We start from the raw sequence: 24,482 nt of genomic DNA on the forward strand, positions 1-24,482 counted from the left end.
ATGTGGAAGCGGCGCTGGTCTTACACGACATAATCGGGTATCAAATCACAGCTAGACCATGTGCGCGGGACTGAATATCCCGGTACGGGTAAATAGTGTCAAGGAAAACCATAAATACCAGGCATCTTCAAGATTAAAGGAGCTTAAAGGCCTTAAAGAAACTTAAATTTTGCATCTTGTAATTGTGGACTAGCAGAAACCAGCAGCGACAGTTGGAAGGAACACGGACCAACAAAACCAACAAGCACAAGACATTGAATATTCGGTTAATCCTAAAGTCATCTGTGCAAAGAACAATGAATGTCCACTTTGTCATGCGTCCAAATATAAACTCAATTTTAGATTCAGGAGGGATGCTTTAAAGTTCAAGAGTTGTTAAGAATAAGCATACAAAATGTCTACTGGACAACATTCATTACCAAATATATTTTTAGAGGCAAAGCAAGGTTTGGGGGCTCAACTAGTCCATTTGTATTTGGTTGGCCGATGCGTCCAATGCTTTTTCCTTTTGATTTAGGTAAACGACCTTAGTCTGGAGATGTAACAATAGTAAGATGATCCTTTTTTCCGGTCCACGTTTTCTTTCGAGTTAGAATAAAACAAACAATCAACGGCCAGGTTTATGTATCACTGTCATATTCATCATCAGACGGAATTGTTTTATTTACACACTGTGTACTTTTGTTTCGATTTCCGCACCCCTAGGAAAAGTCACATGGCGTTCTGCATTTTCGAGAAAATGCATTGCACGCTTCCTTCCTATAGCTCTTTCAAACTATTTACTTCCCTTTCGCGCTTGTGTTTTTTTTTTCCTCTTTTTGTATATTATTTCAATCAGTCACATTTTCTCTTGTCTTTCTTCCAAGGTGTCTGTTTTGTTTGTTTCTGTTTGAATTGTAGTTCCTTATCACTGTTTTTTTTCTTTTCCCTCATTTTTTTTGTTCATTAACTTTCATTCCTAATTCTGACTATAATCGTCTTTCTGTTTTTAATTTCATTTCTTTACGTGATGCACCTGCTCTGACTGTTCAGATCTTGTGGGCGTGAGTATATATGTTTCTCGCTGTGTCGCGCAAGAAAGATTCTGCTGCATATTTGCACCGCAAATCTATTGCGTTTGTTTAAAAAATAACTCCGATCAGAGAATAATTAAGAGTGGCTGGAAAAAACTTAGATGCTATCCATTTTAAAATGCAAGAGCCCACCTAACAAACGGCTCCGGTCCTCCTCCTGTGTTTCCGCTAAATTGTGGCATCTCCTGTACCCCCCTCCTCTCTTCCGCCCTCCTTCCAGGGCGGTGGAGGATATGAGATCGGGAACGGTGACGCCGAGAGAGCTTCGTGATCGTGAGGAGTTTGAGTATAATCATCTGTCATCTTATTCATCTCGTATTTCTCTCCCCTTATCTTCTTCTTTTGAACACTATAAATAAATGGACATAACATGTCCCATCATCTTCACGTCATCGCTCGCTATACTCTTATCGGTGCGTTAATGCACTATCCGCGTTTCTTCCAATGTTACGTCGGCCTTCCCCCCCCTTCCCTCATCGTTTTTCACTAGGCTCAAAAGACATCGTTCGGTCCGTGTTTCGGGTGCCCGAAGATTAAGTAGAGTGTACGGCTATTTAAACTATTAAATGCTTCCCATTTTGCATGCGCCGTTTCGTTTCGCGAGGAATGGCGGCCGGGTGCCCATTAACTACCTGTAATACCTTTTTTTCGCTCGGCACCGCTACATTTCCCCCACCTAACCCCAATAAAAACCGGACCCCGCTTCCGTGGCGTGGGAAATTGGGAAAAGTGTACGAATCGAAGACGGAAGAGCACATTGTTATACTGTTATACTTCTTCTGTGTGTGTGTGTTTGTGTTTGTTTGTTTGTTTAAATGCTTTCACTAAGATTTCACGCAGGTGTGCTCGCTGCGTGCTTTAAAATATGGCCATTCGTTAAAAACTGTCGCTTCTTTCTCGTCGTTGTCGTCCCGGCTGGCATTTGTTGTTATTCATAATAATCAATCGTTTTGCACTCATCATCTGAAACGAAGCGGATGGAAATGGAAGATGAATTTCCGGTCCATTTCACAACCAACTGACCACACCATACAAACCTTCTAATGTAGCTGCGACGAGGTCAAGCTTATGCGCTAAATGTAACTTGCTTGCCGTCAAGTCCATTTCTAATACTTCCTTAATCTTTTGCCGGGATGAAAGAGGAAAAAAGAAAAGTCAAATATTTGTACAATCATGAACGATCATTTTGAGTATGTTGAAACCGAAAGTTCTGCTTACCTGTAAACGATACTTGCTAACGTAAATGTAGAGTTCCTTTAATGCTGCTAACGTATCGAACTGCTGCTGGTGGATGGATAACCTTTGCATGGCGCTTCGCATCTCCTGATCACTGATTTGAGGCATCATGGCAATGTCGGCGTAGAAATTGGAAACCATTTCCCGATACTGAGGTAAGTCCTGTTTTGAGGAGAAATCAAGTAAAAAAAAAAACAACAACTTAGAAACAAATTTTAACAAAAGCTTTACACGAAGACACTTACCTTCGCAAACAATAGCTTGTTCGAGGGTGAATCCTTCCCCAGACGGTACTCGGTCGTGGAGCACGCGTCCATGAACGTTTGCGCGATCACACTCAGGCACACGTCCACCGAGGGCGTTTTGTAGATGTCGAAGATGAAGTCGGGATTCTTGATGAAGTTCACCCAGAACCGTAATGGCAATCCGTTCGACTTCCACGCATGTATCACCTCCGGATCGTGTATGCCGTGGTGGCGGGCGGCCGCATCGAGCAGATCGTACAGCCACTTGACCGCCGGCGGCAGTGCCTCATTCACCGTCAGTATCGTCGCGAACAGATCGTCGACAAACTTCTGTATCGTGCCCTTGGTCGCGAGCAGGCGCGTCAGAAAGATCTCCGGTATTGCCTTATGGTGGCTACCACTGCCCGGGCCACCACCGTACAATGCACCGTGCGCCGACGAGGACGATCCGTGCTGATCGTATGACGAAAGCGTCGAGAAACGATCATCCATCGGTTTTACCAGATGGAACACGCCGACCTGCGACTGTTGCTGTTGTTGTTGCTGTTGCTGCTGCTGTTGCTGCTGCTGTTGTTGTGCGGCCGCATGTGCTGCCGCCGCTTGCTGTACGTGGTGTGAATGATGATGGTGATGGTGGCTGGCACTACCGGCTAACAATGTGTCGGTCGTATGGGCCGGTCCCATTGTGCCGCTGCTACCAGAACCTGGGCCACTTGCACCGTGCGGCGAAGTCGTCGACGATAGCTGATGATTGGAGGACGGCGGATTGTTGATGTAGTAACAGTAAGGGAAGATGTGACGCCCGGGCGTATTGTAACCATCGTGTGGCCGCGCGACCAGCGACATTACGGCCGACTCCTTTACACCGTAGTGAGCAAGCGTATTGAGGCGCTTCCAACCGTGCACCGATTTGGTCGTGACGTCCTCGTCCCGCAGCACCAAATGACCACCCCGGCCATGACGCCATTCGAGATCGAGATCGTGCACGCTCGGACGCAGCGAGAATGGTGTGTTCTTAAACAGCGCATCCAGCACCTTGCTCTTCACCTGGCTGATCGTATCGCAGTCCAGCACCTTGCACTGCACCTTCTCGTCCAGATCGTCCTGAATGATGTGCAGCGTGACGACACTATGCATGATCTGTTCGCGCAGCAGCCGGTCCTCGCTCAGCGAATACCGGGCATCGTGCGTAACCGCATCGACCAAACCCTTCTCGATCTGGTGCTTGATCGCTTTGTACAGCAGAAAGAGCGAATTGCCGGCGTAATTGCGCAGATAGTCGTACATGCAGAGTGCCATATAGTTGGTCAACATCTTCTCGACGACACTCTCCGTCCGGCGGAGCATCAGCTGCGGGTGTTTAGTCATTACCGATTTGTCAATCAGCCGCAGCAGCAAACTTTTCAATATGTCTGTGACATAATCCATCTGATTCATCAGCACTATCATGAGCAGCGACGCTACGTTTACCCTGAAAGTGAGAAAATCATTAGTTAGATACAATTCTGAAACATTATTTGGTGTGCAAATGAGTTCGTTATGTTTTGGGGTCAGAAATCGCCGACGATGTGTTTGCTGTTAATGACGAAGCGTGATAAAATTATATATGACATCAACAAATGGTTCGTTTTATACTGGCAAAACGATCTTTCGAACAAACAAACGAATCAAACAGAATTTGAAAATTACCAAAGAAATGGGAATAAATCATCAAATGTTTCACCAAATGATAAAAAGCGTTATGTTTCCATTTAAAAAAAAAACGCCACGAATTCATTTATACTCCTTACAAACAATAAAAAAAAAACATTTTATCATTTCACTTACTTGTCCCTTATGGTGAATGTTTTCTGCGCTTCAAGTGTATCGATAAACAGCAGCAAAAAGACCCGATTGTTGATCAACTGTTCGAACAGTACCATCGCCTGATCGTAGTTCGTGCGCTGATGCGGATGACCATGGTGTCCAGCATGGTGCGGATGACCGTGATGATGATGGCCGTGCAATTTGGCCCCATTCGCCAACAGCACCGGATGGTCCGATACGCCCGGAAAGAACACCTTCATTACGTAATTGACCAAATCGAGCGTGGGCGTACCGGAACTCTCGAGATCGGCCGTCAGATCTGTCATATCCGTTTGCAGTTCGGCAAACGCTTGCTTACACTCCATGCGCACATTACTTTCGAGCGTGTCCATCTGTATCTGAATGCGCTTGTACTCACGCTCCGCCAGTGTACTCTTCCGACGGTAGATAAACAGAATGGCAAGCAGCGACAGCACAAAGAAGATACCACTCACAATTACGCCGAACAGAATGTGCGAAAACGCGTACGGTTTGATAAGATCGTACTTGATAAAACCTGTGGAAGGATATACAAAACGTTTTTTTTAAATAAATACTATCCAAACGTTATTCTACATCTGTTTACAAATGGAACACAACAAACCTATAGGGAAGCGTAAATTACGACCCACACGAACCACGACCAGGGGCAAGTCTTTTACAGTAGGAACTCCGTTCTCATCGGTCGGGGCAGGTTGCTCTAGCGGCGGCGTACACACGAGCTGGGTCGGTGCCAGGCTCGTTACGTTGCATTGCGCCATACCGATCGTGACGTTAACATCCGTTTCGTCGCTAGCCGCATTCAGATGCTCACCCTCAATCACAAGCGTGTCACCTTTGTACATCTTGACCGTGTTCGGAAACGGTTGGTATACCGGATCCTCCACGTAAACAATGGCCGAGCGTAGATTTTGAAAATGTTTTGGCAGGTTGCGCACCGACAGGACGCTATCCATCAGGAAGTTGATCTGTAGCAGCAGCTGCAGCTGCTGCTCGGACGGATGAAACGGCGACAGGGGTGCTGCTGCCGTGACCAACGGACCCGACGTCGACGTCAGCGAATACTGGGACGGTAGCAGCATCGGCATCGAAGCCGTAGGAGGTTGCTGCTGGATAGGAACGGAACGCCCATCGGCCGATACGAAACCGGACAGCATGCGCGGCGGTGAATAATCGCCCGGCGCGACGCTTAGATTGCGCAACAGCGACTGCTGCTGTTGCAGCGCGGACCATGCCTCACGTACAGACGGTGATGGGCATTCCATCTGGTTCGAGTTCAGCACGGTACAGGTAGATCTGTTCAGCCGCTCATCGTTCAGATACACCTCGATCTCTGGCAGCTGTATCGCGTCCAGGTTGGTACCGTGCACCGTCATCATACGGCCACCGCTGAGGAAGCTTTTCAACGGCTTTATTTGCATGATCTTCGGATCGACCGTGTAGTTGTACACGCTGCACGTTTCGTACCGGCTGTGATAGGTACCAGCCGCACCGTACGTTGATCCACGCAACCGTTCACCGGTCGGAGTCGCATTTGCTCCGCTGGTGCTGCAGGCAAGCGTCCGGTTTGCACCATCGATCCGAAGCGTCAGCACACGTATGTGTTCCGGTGAGCGGGCCGCTGACGTTACGCATGTAAGCCGGCTCGAGGACGCTTGTGTGCGATTGATACGACACTCGTAATCATCCAGATAAGCGATCGCAGCCGTACCCACGTTCAGGTGCTTGCCGATGATGGATAGCTTCGTACCACCCGACTGTGGTCCCATCGTTGGGCTAAGACCTTCGAGCTGTACGTCCCGGTACCGAAACTCAACACTCGACATGGTATAGCCCGCTTCATTGCCCACCTTAACCGGTGCGGACATTTCCGACCGTACTGGCCCGGTGCGGCACTCGATACGGACCGATATTTCGTACCGTTCCAGTTCGCACGGTACCTCGCCGATATGTATACGGCCCCGTACATCTTCCTCGCGTATACCCAGATTGCTGCCCTCGATCGTAACCAGCGTACCACCCTCGATCGGACCGCTCAGTGGTTTGATCAGATCGATACGGGGTCGCGGACAGCCACCATCTTCCCCACGGCCCCGCATCATCATCGAACCGCCACCATCGAGGCATGATTCGTTGTAGCTGCACTGCTGTCCACACCAGGTACACTGATACTTAGGATCGCGCGTCACACACAAACTGCAGTCGGCATGGTCCCGATGTGAGCCGAGTATTTCACACTTGTACAGCACGACCGTCACTGTATCGATGTAGTGATTCCGATTCCAGTTAACATCAACCGTTGCTTCATACTCGTTGGTGGCCGCTTCGTATGAATACTGTGCGAAAGGATAAAGAAAAAATACATAAGGATCTTTTTCCCAAATGTCCATCTACTAAACAAACACTTACCAATGTTTTCTCGCACACAATGTATTTGTTGGCTTCGACACGGGCCGGCAGCACCATGTGTGCACCCTCAATGTTCACCGTACAGAGGAACCCAGTGTGCGCACTCTGGGGCCGTGGCAGATTTTCGATCTCGAGTCGAATTTCTTTCGGCACCTTGTTCGGCAACAGTATCGGGCCGGCGCGTTGCTTCAACCGTGGACAGGACGCTTCATTCTGTACGATATTGGCCGAATTGCGGCAGGCAGTTGTGTTGAAAGCGCACCTATTATCATAAATGCACCAGTGGCATCCCCAATTGCTGACCAAACACTTCCGACACGTGTCGTGACTGGTGCAATCGTAGAAAGCGAAGCTACGTGACACAAAATCCTTATTCGTCTCGGAGCTACGAACACTCAGCGGTACTAGCACGTGATCCTGCCCGTCCGGTATGGTGGGTCGCTCTCCAACCGGTGGTGTTGTACAGATCAAACCTTCCTTCGTGACGTTCGCATCGATCGGTGTTGCGTTACCAAACACACACCGGTACTGCGCGTTGTGCGGTAGCTCGGGAAGCGTTTTAATCACTAACCGAACGACCGACATTTGACCAACCGGTACACGATCGGGTGCTACCATTTCGAAATCAATGCATTGCTGCCCGGTACCGATCGAGAGCCAGCGAGCTGCGCTTGTATCCTTCTGACAGGCCGTACGTACCGTGCAGCGTTTTTCAAGCGAACACCAGCCACAGTACGGATCGCGCGATTCCAGACAGGCGGAACAATTGCCAAACGTTCCACAGTGTTCCACCTTCATCTTAATCACCTGCAGAAGAAAAGATTCGAAGGGGGGAAAATGTTAATTTTTATTTTTTTAAACTTCACCACTCTTCTGCTTACCTTTCGCTCGGAAAGCACATAAAGATGATCGTTCGATGGAGCAAACATTGTGTCCGGCAGGATTGATAAACCTTCCTCATCGACCAACAAACGCTCGTATTCACCCGCTTCCCTGCCGGACAGTAGCACCTTCCGAATCCACCCATTGTTGCTACCGACGAACGCAAGCGTATGCGGTCCGATGTTGGTAACCGCGATCGAGGTAAGCGAAACACCTTCACCGAACGCAAAACGGGCCGATGCGATCACCGGTGTGACACCGCTAATTTTTAACCCAACGTGACAGAAGCTAAATATATTGCCCAACGATCCAGCCACCGGACACTTGCCATCGTTGATCGTGCCCGAAATGTATCCAAGATTGCGATCCTTTATTGTTCCGTTGAAACAGGCTGCAGAAGAAGAAAGAGAAAGAGATTTATGTTTTTAGTTTGTAAACTTTGGACAGGCAGATTAAAGGAGAAGGAAACTCCAGGGCAAGGAGGACTTACAATGAATGTTTTCGTTAAACACTTCCTCGATGTCCTTCAGGCTGTACATGCAGATGGCGGATCGGTTTTGCGGCTCGTCGGTAATTTCTTTCGAGGGTGAAAAAACGGCCACTAGCAGATAATCTTCACGCTTGATTCCCATATCGTTGCTTAACTTTTGACCTGCCTGGGCCAACTTGGCATCCCGCAGGATGTTATAATCCGTCCCATTTACCATGCAGGTAATTGTTACCTGAAAGTTCAGATTACGCATAAGACGTTTGGCACTGATTTAATTACAAAAAAAAGATGTGAGCTTACCTCCGTGTAGCTATCGTAATTGGGATCATTCACGCAGATACGTGCCAACCGTGTCACGTAACCGGCTTCATCCGCTAGGTGAGACTTTTTCTGTACCAGCACGAAATACGCATACTCGGTGCTGTTGAATCCGTACAGATAATTAACCAAAAAATGGTCACGATACTTTACGTCGATGTTAATGTTCGACTGTTGGATGGAAAATTCCGCGTACGTTAAATCGTCCAACCGGCGGGATGAGATAGCGGGCACATCATGCCGATAATCGCCCACATTCGTGAACGTCGTACCGACGTACATGATGTCTTCCTTCTTCCACGACTGATACCGGCTCGGTCCGACAAATGCGTACGTTGTCGATCGCTCATCATTCGCCGCCAGTGCCACCTCGATCGGTTTCGACGAGTCGGGAAAGCGGCCGCTTAAGTAGTATATTTCGCACGCACCCTGATGTACACTGCCGCACGCAATCAGCGTATCGCCGTCCCGGTTGTACAGCAGCACCTTGTTGTAGTTGTCCGTTTCCACACTGTCCAGCACGTCGGGCGGACAGCCGGCCGCATGACACTGGGCCGAATCTAGCTTCGGTCCGGTAATGGCTTCACGGAGTAGCGTCAAATTTTCATTCAACTGTAACACCCGATTGGTGGCGCCGGCATAGAATATGCGCCTGGTGGGATCGTACGTAAGATGGGTGAAGCGGCTGGTCCCGTTCGGCAGACTGTACCGGGCAACGATATCGTCCAGCACGCTCGGACCGTGCGCATGTTGCTGCTGACGGTGCTGCTGTTGCTGCTGGTGTCCACCGTGTTCGGCACCACCGGCAGACGTGGACGGTTGTTGTTTGCCCTTTAGCACAGCATCCAGCGGCAGCATGCCACCGACCAACCGGAGCAATATCAATCGTAGTAGCAGTTGCATACTCATACTGCTGCCGTTCAAGCCTGCAACAACAAACGCTTACGAGACGAGCCTCCCCCTGTTTTGCGCGGCTTCTTTTATTGTGTCTATATTGTCTTTCTCACTCACACGCACCCTTTTTTTGTGCCACTGTGCCAGACGACGACGTGCGGAATCTTTTGCCGTTTCGCGTAAATAGCCACTACAGTGCGGTGGCGTGCTGTTTTAAGGTAAAAGAAAGAAAGAAGGGGACGAATGAAAAAAAAAACATGAGAAACGGGATAACGGGATAAGGAAAGTGGGGGGGTGGAAGACCAGTAGTGGGTGGAGGTGGAGAAAGAAAGAATTACACACAAATTCGTTAGAAAGGATATCGTGTATACACAGACGCAAGCGCACATACGCGAAATTATGCACACGCGCGCGCGTGCGGAAAATCGAAACAGAACATTAGCCAAAACGATGGGTTTTTGTCAAGAGCATGTGTAGAACGTGCGGATGGGATGATGGTGGGGAAGGTAAGGCGAGGGGAAGAAGAGAGGGTGGAAAGCATAAGCATAAGCAAGAGTATGGAGAAGGGGGAAAAAAAGCACTGGGGGAACAAGTATAGGCGTGCGAGGGTGGAATAGGGTTTTTGGTGGGAGTAGGAAGAGCCGAGGGGGTAAGAGTGCTTTGTGCAACCCCTTGACAAAAAAATATATGTGTAAGAACTCCGACGGTAAATGGAGAGCCCACAATGATTGGGTGCTTATGAGCTCCCTTTCGCGAGGGTTTCCTCGCGAGTTCGATATTTGGAATGCACATACCTTTATGCTCGCGTCCCTCTGTGTGTGTGTTTGTGTCTGTGTCTAGTTTCGTGCGGCTGTGTGTGGATTTTCTTTCTTGCTTCCGTTTTGTTCTTAATTCCCTATCCGAATGCACCGCTGCAATTGTCGCCCTCTGCACGTTTGGCGGCGTTGGCTGCAGCAGCGGGGTGTCCCTATTGCTCGCCTCCTTCTTCGCCCCCTCGTCGTTGTTGGTGGCGTTGTTGAGTGGTTGCGTTGTTGTGTTCTTGCGTTAATTACCCAATACGCTCCGCCGCTCGTTGCATCCATTACGATTCGCACATTTCCATTGTCACATCCTTCCTTTGGCCCGGTACAAGGAAGCCGAAATGCTGCTGCTCCGGCTCCGCTCACGTTTTCTTGGCCTCCGACCCCCGCTCCCAAACACACCCCCGCGCACTACACACCACACTGCAAACCCGTGTACCCCGTAAGGTAAGGGGAATTGAGACACGAACACGAGAACACTGAGCAAACGAAAAATCACCAACCAAAAATTACACTCAATCACACACTATTCGGGGGAAGGAAAAACACTCACACCCGAAAACAAGAAAACACAAACGGAAAAGCTGGAAAATAATACACTTTCACCACGATCTTCACTTTATGCGACCGAGGAAAAAAAAACGGGGGTCTCTCCCGTTGTCGTTTTGCCTGTGTGTGTCTTCTTTCTTAGTAGGCGGCCGCCATCTTGCTGCCCCTTCGTATCGAATGGCTGGCCGTACCACACATGAATCGGCCACAGAATCGGTGTTAGATTTCGACGGCAACGGCAACCGTTCCGTACGCACTGCCACTGAATCGCGGTGCCGTGACCGTTAATACGCGTTTTCCGCCGTACCGAAGGCACCGAATTAACCGATTTCATACATGAAACGAGCGAAAAAGTGTAGGCCACTCCGCGCACCTTTCCAATGTTCTTTCGTTTTTTTTTCTATTTGTTTATGGCCAAACTTGTTTATGACAAGATTAATAGATTCTTTCTTTTATTCTTTCGTTTCGTTAAAAGATGGGCCCTTTTTGACATATGCTTCGTTAAAAGGTATCCAATTTTGGAATTTGTTTCGTTCAAAGATGGACGCCGCTGACACTTTCGTAAAATCATGCTTGATTGTGACGTTATTTTTCGTCCAACTTGATGCAGTTCGCGATTAAATTGTTCTCTTCGGGACTTTAATGATTTTTTAATGTTCCTACGAAGCTAAGCTTTAAAACATAAAATTCTAGTGAACAAAAAAAACACTCTCCTTTCTATTGTTATCTGGTCGGCGTATGATCGTCTGTTAAACGAATGTTTCCCAATGATGGTTTAATTGGATTATTCATTTTATTCACGAGTTTGTTCGTACAGCACATTAAAATAATTCACAATCAAAGTGTGGCAGTAATCATCATTAGGCTAATGATATTCGCAGTTGAGTTGCCGCTTTCACAGCTCCTCTTTGGCATTTCCCTCCTCCTGCTTCTTTTTCGCATCCTCCAGCTGTTCGTACAGGCATTGGTGGTTCTTGTTTTTCAGCACATGATCTACGCACAGGTACTCGATCAGTGGTTTCTGTTCCTGCTTCTCAAAGTACCACTTTTCGATGACATCTTCATAACCTTCGATCAGGGTTTCACACTGTGTCTTCATCTGCGTTATCTCGGCGGACGGCTTATCCCACAGCTCGTACGGAATGCCAAGATCTACCTTCACGCCCTTGTCCACGAGCCCGTGCAGCGTTTGGAAGGTTTGTGACATGCCCTTCGCAAACCGCGTACTATCCTTCCGCTCCTTGTGAATGTTGTACTGCAGAATTCGCTCACATACGTTCTCGAGCGTTTCCAGTAACCGAAGCTCGCTACGCCTGTATTCGGTGCGTTTTTTAGGCTTCACATCGTCCACCGAGTAGCTGTGGAGTGCGGGTGGATGAAAGCAAAAAGAGAGAATTAGCATTATTGCGATCTAATGCAAAGGGTGCGGAAAACGTGGTGCTAACTAATCACACCTACCCCAACTCGATAACATCGCGTGATCGACCCGTTTCACTGAGCCGGGCTTGTAGTTCTGTGGCGAGGATTTTACATGCTTCACAGCGATCAGCATACTTGACACCTTCGTTTTCCTCCGGACCACCGTACGCCGGAATTACTACAGCAGATACAATAAGAAGCGCTAGTACTGCATGCAGCATGGTGATGCTTGTGATCAGCAACCTCTGATAGCGATTAATTTAGAAGCGCTAATGCACCGAGTACTACGTAAACCGCAAGCGTGTTATCAGCACTACAGTATGGTGGATGCGGAAAACTGTTCGTCCGAATAATCTCTTCAGCAGGTTGGCTGCGATGTTATGAGCCTGCCGTGATGAACTCTCCACACACAAAAGACACCTCTTTGGTTGAGTTTTAAAGGCGAAATAATCCGAAACCTGCTACAGAATGCACGGATCGGTTCAATAACAAGGGAATAATAACAACAATACCATACCCAAAACACATTCAACTGGAAGTTTCGAACCGCGTACTGTAAACGCAATGACTGATTCATACAAATTTTGATTAGTCTCAAGGTGTCTGCAGCACGGTGGCTACTGTATGCACCTTGAGTTGCCAAAATGTAAACAAAACCAGATGAATGTGAGTGTTTTTTTATGCTTCTCGGTGCATAATTTATGTTTCGAATAGGAGGCATAAAAAATGAACGTCTTTAAAATAGGTCACAAGGTCTAGGGACAATATCAAGCGTGCGTTGGCTATTTTAGAAATGTGTCTATAAATATCTGTTACCTTCAAATGTAGCATTCTAAACTCGTTATGTAGAAGTGTGTAAACATTAAACTGTTCCAAACGCGATATTGCGCATCGGATGCCGTGTATGCGAAAGAAATACATCGGAAAAAAGAAAGGAAAAAAAACATTCTCAGCCTCACAAACATTTGCATCGGTTCTAAAACACTGTAAAAGAATGGTTCCGTAAAGGGTGTATGATTGTATCGGTATAACATCTTTGTGGGTGCGCGAGTAATAGACGCGTTTTTTTTCTCCATCCCCCCTCCCGACACATGCTGGTACCAGATGAATGGCAAACGCGCAAACGGTACGGTGAGAGACCAATAGTGATTTTTGTTGCTGCTCGGCGTACCATTCGCGTTAAAGTCTCGCGCGTGTCGTGTCGTTTGCTGCAAGCCGCGCGAAGAGTTAACAAACTATGTACGGTGGGGTAGGAGAGAAACAATAGTGTCAATTAAATTACTTCGCCGTACCAGGAATACATCGCTAGTGCGAACACACAGTACGCATTGAAAGAATCGTGAATAAAGCTTTTTCCTAACGTGCCAAAAGAGAAAGTCCAGAACCGTGTGGTGGTGGCACCGAGGTGGAAAATATGTGAACACATGCAATCATAATATACATGGACAGGCCGCATGCAGTGGAGCAATACAGCAAAAAGGTTGGAAAAACGTATTAAATTAACATGTTGACATTGAACGCGCCAGCACAGTTTGCTTAGATGCTTTCGCTGTTTATTTTTGACTCCACACAAACATACGCACACACACACATCATGGGCGAACAATTTTCGGCGTAGATCAAATGTGTGAAAAAAGAGAAACATTGCGGTGTTCGGTTTCTGTTTTCTAGGGCAAAAAGGGAGCATATTTTCGGTAGGGTTAAAATTTCGGTTTCGGTTCCGAGTGTTGTGTGTATGCTGTGTAGTGTCCTCCCCGAGCAGACAACGCGAGATCATTCAAAATTAACCGTCGTTCAAATCGGATTTGTGTGTTACTACCAAATTGTTTCCCAGTCGGAAAATTCATCCCACACCTCCACCACCGCTAGGAGGTGACGAAATTCCACGTTAGAAAGAAGCAAAATTCAATAAGCAATAAGTGCGGTAGAAAACCTGTTTTGCACAGTGAGTGAGAAATAGCTGGAACAAATACCCGAGGTACCACCAATACACGACCGCCATTTGCAATCGACGGAAGGGGATGCTAAATGCAAAGCAAAATTCTAAGCATGCTGCGATCGATTGCCAACCACCGACCCGCAATCGGTCCCGAACCCTTGCAGAAGGTTAAGCACGCGAAAAACGCTTCCAAAAATAAATGGAAGGTTACATATCCTCGCACGGGAAAGGAAAAGTAACTGGGGCGACTTTTGTGCGGGGTCGATCGGTCGGTTGCAACAAATGATTGCGCCGTACGCCGTTTCTTTGTTACGTGATTCACCTTCGCGAACCTACAACAACAAGAAGTGTACATATTTCGTCAGCAGCCGATGAAGGGGAGATGATGGAGCAAAACGCAAGCGATCTGTGTGGTTTGGAAAAGACCATGATGTGGAGGGAGTTTAGCGCACCACCTCCGTTCCCTACTTGGGGGGTTTGCTTTACTACGAACCTCCCCACACGGCACGTATCGTAGCCAAAATACGAACACCAAGAACAGCTGATTTGCGCGACTAGCAGCTACATCGTAGCAAAAAAAAACCCACCCCGAGTAGACGCGTGCGTGTAACGTAGTGTGCGTTACGTTAAAGCGATTGCTCTATGTAGTGGTGGTTCGGCTGTCAAGCCAAAAGGGATGATCCATAGCATCATCCCCCAACCCGTTGCTATGCGTTGAACGCGTCATTATTGCTACTATTATTATTATTTCCCATTAGCCGTGTGTTTTGCGCTGTTCCTGTTGTTTTTTTTCTTTCTTTTTCTCCGATTGTCCTACTCTTGGGGTCCGGCTTGGGCGGTATTGTATAATAATGGTTTTAAATAGTAAATAAGCGCAGCACGTTACGGACAAATTGGTGCTACGGTGTGTGCACCACAATGCAAGTGAAACAAAACGAGAGCATAGAGCCGAGAGCACTAAACAAAAGGCGACGGGGTGTAACACATAGCCATACAGATCATTTGCGCACAGTGAAAATGGTTTCGAGAAGGAAAGTGTGTTGTCGATCGGTGTAAAGTAGTAGAACGTAAACAAAGCCTCAGCTACTCATTTTGGCACACCACCGTCCGAATATAATCGATTCAATGGGTTAGGAGGATGAAAAAACGGCTAAACATAAACGAATGTTTGCAATAGTTGCGACGTGATTTTCTTATCGTTTTGAAGTGCATTTTATTTAAATTATTCAACTCCTTCCTCACACAGTGTCACGTTTTATCCTTTGTTTGCTCTCATACGCAGATCAATAGTGTTGAAGTACGTGATTAAGTTGTGGAAGTGACTTTCCTGCGGAAGATATTCACTAAAGAACGTGTAACGAAACTACTTCCTGCCTAAAATGCCTACACTGCTGGAAGCGCTGGAAGAGAAGTACGGCATGGAGCCGGACGAGAAGGAAGAACACGTGGAGGAGGAAGTTCTCGTGTCTATCTTTGTTCCGAAGCTGCCCCCGAGACAAAGGTAAGGTGTGCGTGTGTACAACAGTTGATATGTAACACAGCGATGCAACTGCAAACGATCAGTGTCCATTGTGCTTTGAAACAAAAACTTGAAAAACAAAAAAAAAGCATATTGTTTACACATGATACTAGGGCGTTGGGGAGTTTTGTTTATTATAAACAAAAAAATTAACATAAAATAGTTGCGTTAATATGGAAAAAAATCTCGAACGCTTGTACAAAGTAACTAAATATCCACTTCTGTTTGATGATTTACTTCTCGTTGTGACCACTATGACCATACTTGGTACAAGGAAACCGAAACCGAGCAAATTTATTGAATACACAGTTGTCCATATCTAGCTTAGTCTCAGTAGCTTAGTAGACAACTTACAGTAAAACTACTTAAATAATACAGTGAAACGCCGACTATCCGAGGACTTTTTATCCGGTTGTCTCATTATCCGTGCAGTTTCTGAAATGGCAGCTTCATATCGAATCCAGCCATGTTTTTTTAATGCATGACATCTGAAGTACGTTTATACTAGATTTCTAGAAAAAATGAATATTGTTGATGCCATATTTTCATTGGCTCAGACTTGAGAGAAGGTTCCGGATGTAACTCTACTTCGGTCTGGAAACTTCGGAAATTGAAGGATTGTATAAACTAAGGATCGGAAGGATCTTCAAAAACTATGATGTTTGGTAGGCGAGGAAAGCGCAGGAAAGTGGGTACTAATAGATTCTACTTATCTTCTTCTTTTCTACTTATCCTGGATACGAATTCAAAAGCGACACAGGTATTATTATAGAAACAAGATGCAATACGGACGATGAATCTAATTCAGAATCAGAAGATGAGTGACTGAAAAGCCCTATAGATTTCAACTCTGCAAACTCGTATGCTGAATTAGAATTGTTAGAATTTATGGACAGCAAGGACAGCTACTTAAACGTAGGAAAAATAAGAACAAATATTAAAATGTACTATATAAACGCATACCTGTCAACTAAAGCTTGTGAACCTTTTATCCATGTTGTTCGATTATCCGGCCACCATTGAGCCCCGACATGCCCGGATAATCGGCGCTCCACTGTAGTTTAACTCTTTCTTAATTTTAAACGCATATTGCGCAAAATTTGTTTCGTTCATTTATAGACTTTTTGCACGATAAAAGTAACTAAAGTTTTACAGAAGAAACTATAGTTAAAACAATTGCAAAACAAAAGAATCTGCAGTATAAACATGACACAAGATCGCGAAAAGATCAGTAAGAACTTGCAAAATAGTAGTTTGATATTTCTAAATTAAATTGCGTTTCAACCTTTCCCATCGCTTAATGATAATCATCTGGCAAAAAATAAACTATAATTAACCACCTTCTTATAGTGGTTAATCGAGTCATAATCCTTACGCCCCCGGGTTGTTTGGTGGATTTGGCATTGGGTGTGGGTGTAAAGCATCATAAGCTCAATGTTTTTTGCACGTTTGAAAGTCTGAGTCTTTTGCTGTGCACAATGTTCTCTTTGTGTGCTGCTTTTTTAATGGTGGACGATGATGACGATGAGAATAACTATTCATTTGTCTTTTTTCCACAGTACTCCACAATTACTTATACTGAACGATTGCAATATCGATCGAGCCGGGGAACCAGAAGATTTGAAGAAAAAATGTCGCATCGTGAAGGAACTCGATTTGGCACAGAACAAGCTAAACAACTGGAACGAGGTGAAGATGGCAGTTTGTTGAGGTACAATGGATTTACGCTAAAGAGTCGCTTCTGTACACATTTTTTGTAGGTATTTGTCATCCTGTCACACATGCCACGTGTGGAGTTTGTGAACCTCAGTCTGAACCATCTGACCGGTCCGATCCAGAAGCCACCGGTCACAAAGATGGACCACCTAAGAAATCTTGTGCTAAACAACACCAAGCTGGAATGGTGCAGTGTGGAGAAGCTGCTCCGTTTATTGCCCGCACTTGAGGAGCTACATCTTAGCCTAAACGAGTATACGCATGTGCTGATCGACACAATCAATCCGCCAGCGGAACAAACGGGCAACGCTGGTGGAGAAGGCAACGCTACAGATGCTAGCGGTAATAACAATACCAAGGGCGAAACTGCCACTAGTCAAACAGAGGAGGACACAATGTCCGGCTGCTCCTGTTCTTCGTCCACGCCCCAGCCAACCGAGCAGAACAAATCGGACCCGGGCACTGTGGAACCACCGCCATTACAAACCGATCCACACGGTGGCGTACGGAAGTTACATCTGACCGGGAACTACATTTCCGAATGGGGTGAAATATGTCGCATTGGGCGAGTATTTCCACAGCTGGAAGCGTTGGTGCTAGCCGATTGCCCATTGAGGTAAGTGAGAGAAAGCTGCTTGCTAATGGCATTGTTCGGTGCTGTAAAGAGTTTTGTTTACAGTGCATGGAACGGTTCCCAACAGATAACATCGGTTGCGTCGTTTAGATCCGGAATACTGATAAGGTTGTTGATAAGAATGCACCGAAGAAGTAGAGATATTTACAGTACATCTTTGTGCGCGTTACATTTTGGAATATGAATTGTGGTGGAATTTGTTTTGAGTCGGAATTGATCCATGAATGTTTTTTAGCAAAACAGCGTTTTTGAAATCTACTGGATAAGAACTACTAAAAAATTTTATGTAGTGTTCTTTATTCGTTACCCCTGGTCGGGATTTTTTTTTCTTTCGGTCTTCCGTTCTCATCATCACCTAAGTTTTTCGTCCACCATCAGTGAACGTGTGACGTTAGTCATGGTCAAGCTCGGCTGAGATTCCAAAAGAGTTCAATGTATTCCCTCTTTTAGCTCAAGGACGATGCAATACCTTAGTAATACTTCGATTAATTTACATTATTGTTCTGTTCGGTCATTGCTTTATAATATTTGAGCCGACGGATTCGGTTTTTGGTCGAACTTGGTTGGAAGTAACATGACGGAATCAGAATGACAGAAATAATATACTAATTAGTTGTTCAAATTTCAAAATGTTTGCTATTAGACCAAGGGCCTCCAAACTTTTTAGATGGTGAGCCGCTTTGAGTGGAAGGTCCACAGCTGAGGGACAATCTCGGGATCTCTCGAAAGAACCTCATGCGGACCGCGGGCCGTAATTTGGAGACCCCTGTATTAGACGATCGTTTTTATGTTTGTTATCCACTAACTAAACTGATGTCGTTAAACATGTCATTGTTTCCACTTCTAAGCCGTTAAAGCCACGTGACAGTACTTTATGAATAAAGCTTTTAACTCCCAATGGTGATGTTTTAAATCGGCATAAACAATGGCACCGTTTTTGGGCTTTTTGGGTGATGTAATATTGTGATCAATTTAAACAATAATCCAAAGCTTCAAGTTTTAATGTTTGCTCCACTTTGCTTCCATGTATCTGCGTTGCACACACACCTTCACCATTACCAGCTGGACAATTTTGACTCGTCATTTTGGTGGTCATAAAAATGATAAAAATTGGCCAGACTGTCTCCCCTCCCAAGGTTTGTTTGCCCTTAGCAAAAATGAATCATCTGAAGCGGAATAAGTGTAGCACTTTTGGAAAGGGGGTCATCCCCATGTTGCGTGATGAAGCGAAGAGGTGAACAGAAAAAAAAGCAAAACGATTGCAATTCATTGTAGCCCCTTTCTGATACGCTTGTCCGCTTGTCGGTTGTGTTTAGCTGTTTGACATTGAAGTGATACACAATGTGGATCATGAAACGAATTAGTGGTGCGATATGGGGCCGTATGGCGATTACTTTCTTTCGGTGTTGATTGATGATAATGTAACATTGATTATTCATGATGTAACTAGAATTAGTTTGATACATTAACATGCAGGAAGTTCTAGAATTCGTGTAGAAGTAGAATCGATTGTGTCCTTCTAAAAGTTCCTTTCACTAAATCAATATATTTGCTTCCTTCTACTTCCGTCTAATTGGTCTGCTTATAAATTTCTTTATAGATCACTTAAACCTACCGATCCGCAAGGCAACGAAAATGAGGATGAAAGTCATAAATATTTTCAGTAAGTTCAACAAAAACACCCTTGATAAATAAAACATTGTTCTTCAAACATAACTGCATCTCTTCCGTTGCTTTCCCCCTAACAGACAGCTGAAACTGCTAAACCTGAGCAATGCTAAAATTGATTCATGGGAAGATATTGACCGGTTGGCAGAATTTCCCTCGCTGTGCAATGTCCGGCTACAGGTGAGCAAATAGTTTCCACTCCTTATCTCTGGCTTTTGGTTCTATTTTTATTATGTTTCAACATTTTTTTTTGCAGTACTGGCCACTGTGGGCACGAACGGACTCGACGACGGAACACGAACGTCGGCAGCTATTGATAGCGCGGCTTCCAAACATCAGTATTCTGAACGGTGGTGACACGATCGGTGCCGTTGAACGGGAGGACGCCGAGCGTTCCTTCATTCGCCACTATCTCGACAAGCCGGATGCAGAACGACCACGCCGGTACTACGAGCTGATTGGAGTGCATGGTCAGCTGGATCCGCTTGTGAATATCGATTTACGGCCCGAAAGAAAAGTTAAAGTGCGCTTCACCTTTGAGGATCAAGCGATCGAGCGAACGGTGGATGTGAATAGGTATAATGCATGTAAATCTAATTGAGACAAATATTTTATTCCTAATCATTTGTGTTTTGTATTCATCTGCAAACAGAACGGTAAGTGATTTGAAATCACGCTTGGAAAGGCTATTCGAAGTACCAGCCGCCCGGATGCGACTGTACTACGTCGATCAAGATTTCCGCGATCTGCAAGGACTGGAGGAGATGAAGTACCCGCACAAGGTACTGTACAGCTACAACATACGCTCCGGCGATGAGATCATCATTGAACGGAAGGTGAAAAGTTGATAGGCACAGCATTAGCGTCGTGCCCGTTCGTCACACTGTTAGGCGTGCCTGCTGGCATTTGAGTTTTCCATCCCCGGAACCCGGCTCCATCTCTTCCAGCCCTTCCCAGTAGCCCTGCATATCCTTCTTGGAGTGTTTAGACGTATAACGTATGTGATATAAAGCGTCGCCATCGCGTCACAGTGTCTCTCGCCTACGTATCTTGCTGTTTTGTTAGTTGTGTTTAGTTTCTTCTGTATTATAATTGCTCTTTGGTTTAGTGACGATCATCAACGGTGGCACACTGTGCGTTCCTTTTTCTTTCTAGAACCTACGGTTCCATCATCTATATTTTGTTTTGTTTTTATTTCGTGCTACAAAGAAAATAAAACCCGAGTAAAGCGCAGCTAACTATACTAATAATAAAGGCAGCAGCATTTTTGCAGTTAACTTAAAACAAAACGTTCTCCCCATTTCACTCTTTTCTTTCATGTTTTTTCAATGTTTAGTTAGATTGTTAAGTGAATTATGCATAGTATGAAAGAATGATCATCTTTATTAGGTTGTAGTTTTGAAAACAATAACCAATTTTTTTTACTGTATGTGTGAACATTTATTTTTGCTCTATTTCAACATCGGTTTGGGATGTTAAAACAAGATTTTTTTCCATGGACGTTACGATAGACATCTTTACTTAGTACAACGGATAGATTATTTATCTGGTAATGAATAATGTAGCAAAATTGTAACTATCAGTCCAACGTACAACATTTATTAACGATTTTGCGAATGCGTTTACCTAACACGCGTACACACACACACATAGCAAGTGCAATAATTTTCGAAACCCAAAGTATTATACTAGCGTGCATGATTGAGCTAATATAGCGTCGATTGAGCTATTCATGTGTGTAACGATATCGTTGAACAACTAGCAAGGATTGTTTGTAAATTCAATCCTCTGAAATAGTGTCGATGCGTACGTACTGTACGATCACCACATCGCTAAAGATGTGTGTGTAACTCCATTATTAGTAATGTGCCCGATGAAATGAACAATTTAACTGTTACGAGATCTGAATTAGCATTTATACTACTTTTCCTGAATAACGGTTTTTTTAGGATGAAATCTTGGCCTGCAGCAGGTTGTCGAACGACGAAAGGATGTTCACAGATGATGGAGGAGAGGTAGCTTTAGCCTTGCAGTTCTGAATAGAAGAACAACGTGGATCGATCGTGTGCAGTAAGTGCAAGGAACAGGAGCTGCTTAGCAGCCGTTACACATGTTAAAACATTTAAACCATTTAAACACCGGAATTGCTTAGTCCTGGAACGGTGTTGGTATGACACCGCACCCGACACCACCACCGTGATGCTTCATCGGTGCAACAAACGTCCAGGTGTTGCTCTTTGGATCGTACACCTCAACGGTGGATAAATTTGACTCCCCATCGTACCCTCCGATGGCCCACAGTTTGCCCATATTTGCGGCCAACGCTACTCTACTTCGCTTTACGTTCATCGGTGCAATGAGCGACCAGCTGTTTTTAACCGGATCGTAAACTTCAACGGAACGTAGAAACGAGTTGCCATCATAGCCACCGCAAGCATACAGCTTGTTGCCTAAGGTGGCCACTCCAAGCCGACACCGTCGGTTCAGCATCGAGATCACTTTCGTCCACGTGTCGGAGAACGGATCGTACCGCTCTACGGTATCGAAAATCGAGAGGCCATCGTGTCCGCCGAGCGCATACACGTAGCCACCGAGTGCGGCAACACCACCCGCCGAACGGTACTTCATCATCGGTGCGACCGTACTCCAGGCATCCGTTCGTGGACAGTATCGCTCTACGGTGCTCAAACTGGTCACACCATCATACCCGCCGCAAACGTACACATAATCTTCCAGCGCGGCCACACCCACAGCGCTGCGTTTGCAACGCATGGCCGTTCCCTGGGACCATCGGTGCTGCCGTGGGTCATAAATTTCCACCGTCGATAGCCGTTCGGTACCGTTGAAACCGCCGAACGCGTATAGTTTCCCGTTGGTAACGGCAACACCAACCCGCGACCGTAACATTGTCATCGCTTCGCCCATGCTCCACTCTTTCGTTGTCGGATTGTAGATCTCTACCGTGCTGACCGATTCGCCATTCTTCGTTAGCCCACCGACGGCAAAGATTAAACCGACGACAAAATCAAAGCACCGTGGACGGGTCCGTGTTGTGGACACGAGTGCTCTCCGTTCTGGCATTAGGTGAAAATCACGTGCTTCATCCAAAAGATCGCGGCATTTGTGTGACGTTTTGATCAGCTCTTCCGTTGCCACATTGTCGGCAAGAAACTGGGGCGAAAGCAACGGCAGCCGTATGTTGGCCAGTATCAGGGGCAGATACTCGGAGCGTACTTCCTGGTCGTGCTTTACCCAGCGCATGCACGCTTCGAAGATGCACTCTTCGCTCTTAACATTCAGCTCGTCGCGACTGATCACATCGATCAGCTCGTTGTAGCTTAGCGCTACAAATTCGTCCCCGTTGGCCACCTTAGAAAAGTGCTGATGAATGTACCGATCGGCGGACACAATCAGCTTCGAGCAACCGAGCGTATCGGCAAACTGTCTAATGCCTAGCACATTCTGTGGATGGAATCTGGTGACGAGATGAGAGGGAGTTATTAATGACCATGTCGGAAACGAAACATAGCTAAATAACGACATACTTGCGCTTGAGAAATTTAGCACACGCATCCCGTACTTCGTTTAGCTGCAGAAACGAGGCACCAACCATGAGACTCTGCACGTTCTGGGTATCGATTTTGACTAGACCACTGTACGCGAAGTTGATCAAACTTTCCAGTGCCCTGCAAGGGAAGTGTGTACAGTTTTAGACCGATTGCATCTGCGTTAGAAACTCGCTTGTTCTTCTTACATTGGCTCGATTTCCTTCATGGTGATTTCTTTGATCCTGCTCTCAGCCATGTTGTGGGTGAACATTGCATAGAAATACGGAATGGTAGCGGCCAGCACGATACGGTGCGCCGAAAACGAATGCGAATCCACCTGAAGTGGAAAATTACAAAATTATCCCTCCGTTTTATACAATCCAAAAAAAAGGGGCAAACTCACCTTCAACGTAACGTCGCACAGTTTACCCATACGGCGAATCTCCTTCATCTTCGGAAAACTGTTTGCAAATAAACCCTCCTGCCGGAAGTACATGTACGAATTGTCCTCCGTTTCCGATAGTTCCGCTGGCTGCATTTCGATCATTTTGCTTGATCCGGCACCGTTACCACCGAACGGGCCTGCCAGCGATTTCCTTGCGCTGTCACATCGCTGTGCCGTGCCCAGCAGCTTCACACCGTCCTCTAGGCCGGATGGCGACGAGGACATGCTTTCACATTGATACGCAACAAACGCGGACAGACAGATAAGTTCACACTTTGATTTTCTGCTGCGATTGGAAAGGAAAGAAGTAACAGCTGGTGAGATTTGGAATCAGACGATGAACTGCAATGCATCCGATAGGGATTTTTATCCTAAAATTGCTATGGGATTTGTTACTCCCCAAACTATGCTTACCATTAACAATTTAACTGGTATTTAATTTTGTTTTCACTAGAAAACAGCGCTGGAGAAAAAGCAACAACACTGTGTGAGAAGAAATTACTGAGTTTCAATAAGAAAATAAACAAATACACGGATTCGTACAATCGTTTGACAATTTTGACAGCGTTGCATGGTGAGAATTTTTTTTGGTGAGACAGTGAGAAGCTAGTGAGAAGGATGGTAGCTTACACTACTGAACGCTAGATGGCTCTGTCGTTTGTGCAAGAACATAACGCATAACGAGGGTTGTTTTAAAAGGACTTTATTCTCCACGTGTTCCGTCAAAAAGGATACAAAACAGATTAAATTAATCAAAACAGGAAAGTTTTCTCACACAACACTTACCGTAACCCGAATGTAGATGCATATTTTCTTTCCAGCCATTAAGTTTTTCATGATTTCTTTTCCCGTT

At 45.8% G+C, this 24,482-nt stretch overlaps 4 protein-coding genes across 11 annotated transcripts; 1 reads left to right on the forward strand and 3 right to left on the reverse strand.

Annotated features, from left to right (window-relative positions):
• Positions 1-619: 619 nt before the first annotated feature.
• Positions 620-11,345, reverse strand: LOC125768520 (plexin-B). Its single transcript, XM_049436287.1, is given in 13 exon segments — positions 620-2,036; positions 2,111-2,195; positions 2,292-2,471; positions 2,555-4,025; positions 4,382-4,916; positions 5,004-5,388; positions 5,447-5,527; positions 5,530-6,735; positions 6,809-7,615; positions 7,690-8,081; positions 8,181-8,412; positions 8,481-9,600; positions 10,187-11,345. Coding segments are annotated over 12 exon segments (6,336 nt in total). The 5' UTR covers positions 9,408-9,600; positions 10,187-11,345; the 3' UTR covers positions 620-2,001.
• A 170-nt stretch (positions 11,346-11,515) lies between these two features.
• LOC125768514 (protein canopy homolog 4) lies at positions 11,516-12,700 on the reverse strand. The gene is made up of 2 exons (XM_049436282.1): positions 12,200-12,700; positions 11,516-12,099 (listed from the first exon to the last, which is right to left on the reverse strand). The coding sequence occupies exons 1-2, from the start codon at positions 12,379-12,381 to the stop codon at positions 11,637-11,639; spliced, it is 645 nt and encodes a 214-aa protein (XP_049292239.1). The 5' UTR covers positions 12,382-12,700; the 3' UTR covers positions 11,516-11,636.
• Positions 12,701-13,143: 443 nt separating this feature from the next.
• Positions 13,144-20,925, forward strand: LOC125768507 (tubulin-specific chaperone cofactor E-like protein). 6 transcript variants are annotated; one of them, XM_049436272.1, is made up of 8 exons: positions 13,144-13,286; positions 15,382-15,600; positions 17,178-17,307; positions 17,379-17,950; positions 19,569-19,631; positions 19,717-19,816; positions 19,893-20,212; positions 20,289-20,925. In XM_049436272.1, the coding sequence occupies exons 2-8, from the start codon at positions 15,479-15,481 to the stop codon at positions 20,482-20,484; spliced, it is 1,503 nt and encodes a 500-aa protein (XP_049292229.1). In that variant the 5' UTR covers positions 13,144-13,286; positions 15,382-15,478; the 3' UTR covers positions 20,485-20,925. The 6 variants fall into 6 exon arrangements, with proteins under 6 accessions (XP_049292229.1, XP_049292227.1, XP_049292223.1 ...); XM_049436270.1 differs by lacking the exon at positions 13,144-13,286 and adding an exon at positions 13,289-13,399; XM_049436266.1 differs by lacking the exon at positions 13,144-13,286 and adding an exon at positions 13,309-13,640.
• Positions 20,926-20,995: 70 nt separating this feature from the next.
• LOC125768503 (kelch-like protein 18) lies at positions 20,996-24,181 on the reverse strand. 3 transcript variants are annotated; one of them, XM_049436261.1, is made up of 5 exons: positions 24,044-24,181; positions 23,588-23,912; positions 23,391-23,521; positions 23,182-23,322; positions 20,996-23,111 (listed from the first exon to the last, which is right to left on the reverse strand). In XM_049436261.1, the coding sequence occupies exons 2-5, from the start codon at positions 23,852-23,854 to the stop codon at positions 21,785-21,787; spliced, it is 1,866 nt and encodes a 621-aa protein (XP_049292218.1). In that variant the 5' UTR covers positions 23,855-23,912; positions 24,044-24,181; the 3' UTR covers positions 20,996-21,784. The 3 variants fall into 3 exon arrangements, with proteins under 3 accessions (XP_049292218.1, XP_049292216.1, XP_049292217.1); XM_049436259.1 differs by having other exon boundaries at positions 23,588-23,915; XM_049436260.1 differs by having other exon boundaries at positions 23,588-23,943.
• Positions 24,182-24,482: the final 301 nt, after the last annotated feature.

The sequence above is a fragment of the Anopheles funestus genome, chromosome 3RL (genome assembly GCF_943734845.2).
Source record: "Anopheles funestus chromosome 3RL, idAnoFuneDA-416_04, whole genome shotgun sequence".
NCBI lineage: Eukaryota > Metazoa > Arthropoda > Insecta > Diptera > Culicidae > Anopheles > Anopheles funestus.

Excerpts from the sequence above, each read along its gene's own strand:
- LOC125768514 (XM_049436282.1), bottom strand. The coding sequence starts at position 12,381 with ATGCTGCATGCAGTACTAGCGCTTCTTATTGTATCTGCTGTAGTAATT. Across the intron at positions 12,100-12,199 it reads CGCGATGTTATCGAGTTGGG|CTACTCGGTGGACGATGTGA; the intron begins GTAGGTGTGATT and ends CGCACTCCACAG.
- LOC125768507 (XM_049436272.1), top strand. The coding sequence starts at position 15,479 with ATGCCTACACTGCTGGAAGCGCTGGAAGAGAAGTACGGCATGGAGCCG. Across the intron at positions 19,632-19,716 it reads GAAAGTCATAAATATTTTCA|ACAGCTGAAACTGCTAAACC; the intron begins GTAAGTTCAACA and ends TCCCCCTAACAG. Across the intron at positions 19,817-19,892 it reads TGTGCAATGTCCGGCTACAG|TACTGGCCACTGTGGGCACG; the intron begins GTGAGCAAATAG and ends TTTTTTTTGCAG.
- LOC125768503 (XM_049436261.1), bottom strand. The coding sequence starts at position 23,854 with ATGTCCTCGTCGCCATCCGGCCTAGAGGACGGTGTGAAGCTGCTGGGC. Across the intron at positions 23,323-23,390 it reads ATGAAGGAAATCGAGCCAAT|GGCACTGGAAAGTTTGATCA; the intron begins GTAAGAAGAACA and ends CTTCCCTTGCAG. Across the intron at positions 23,112-23,181 it reads GCTAAATTTCTCAAGCGCAA|ATTCCATCCACAGAATGTGC; the intron begins GTATGTCGTTAT and ends TCTCGTCACCAG.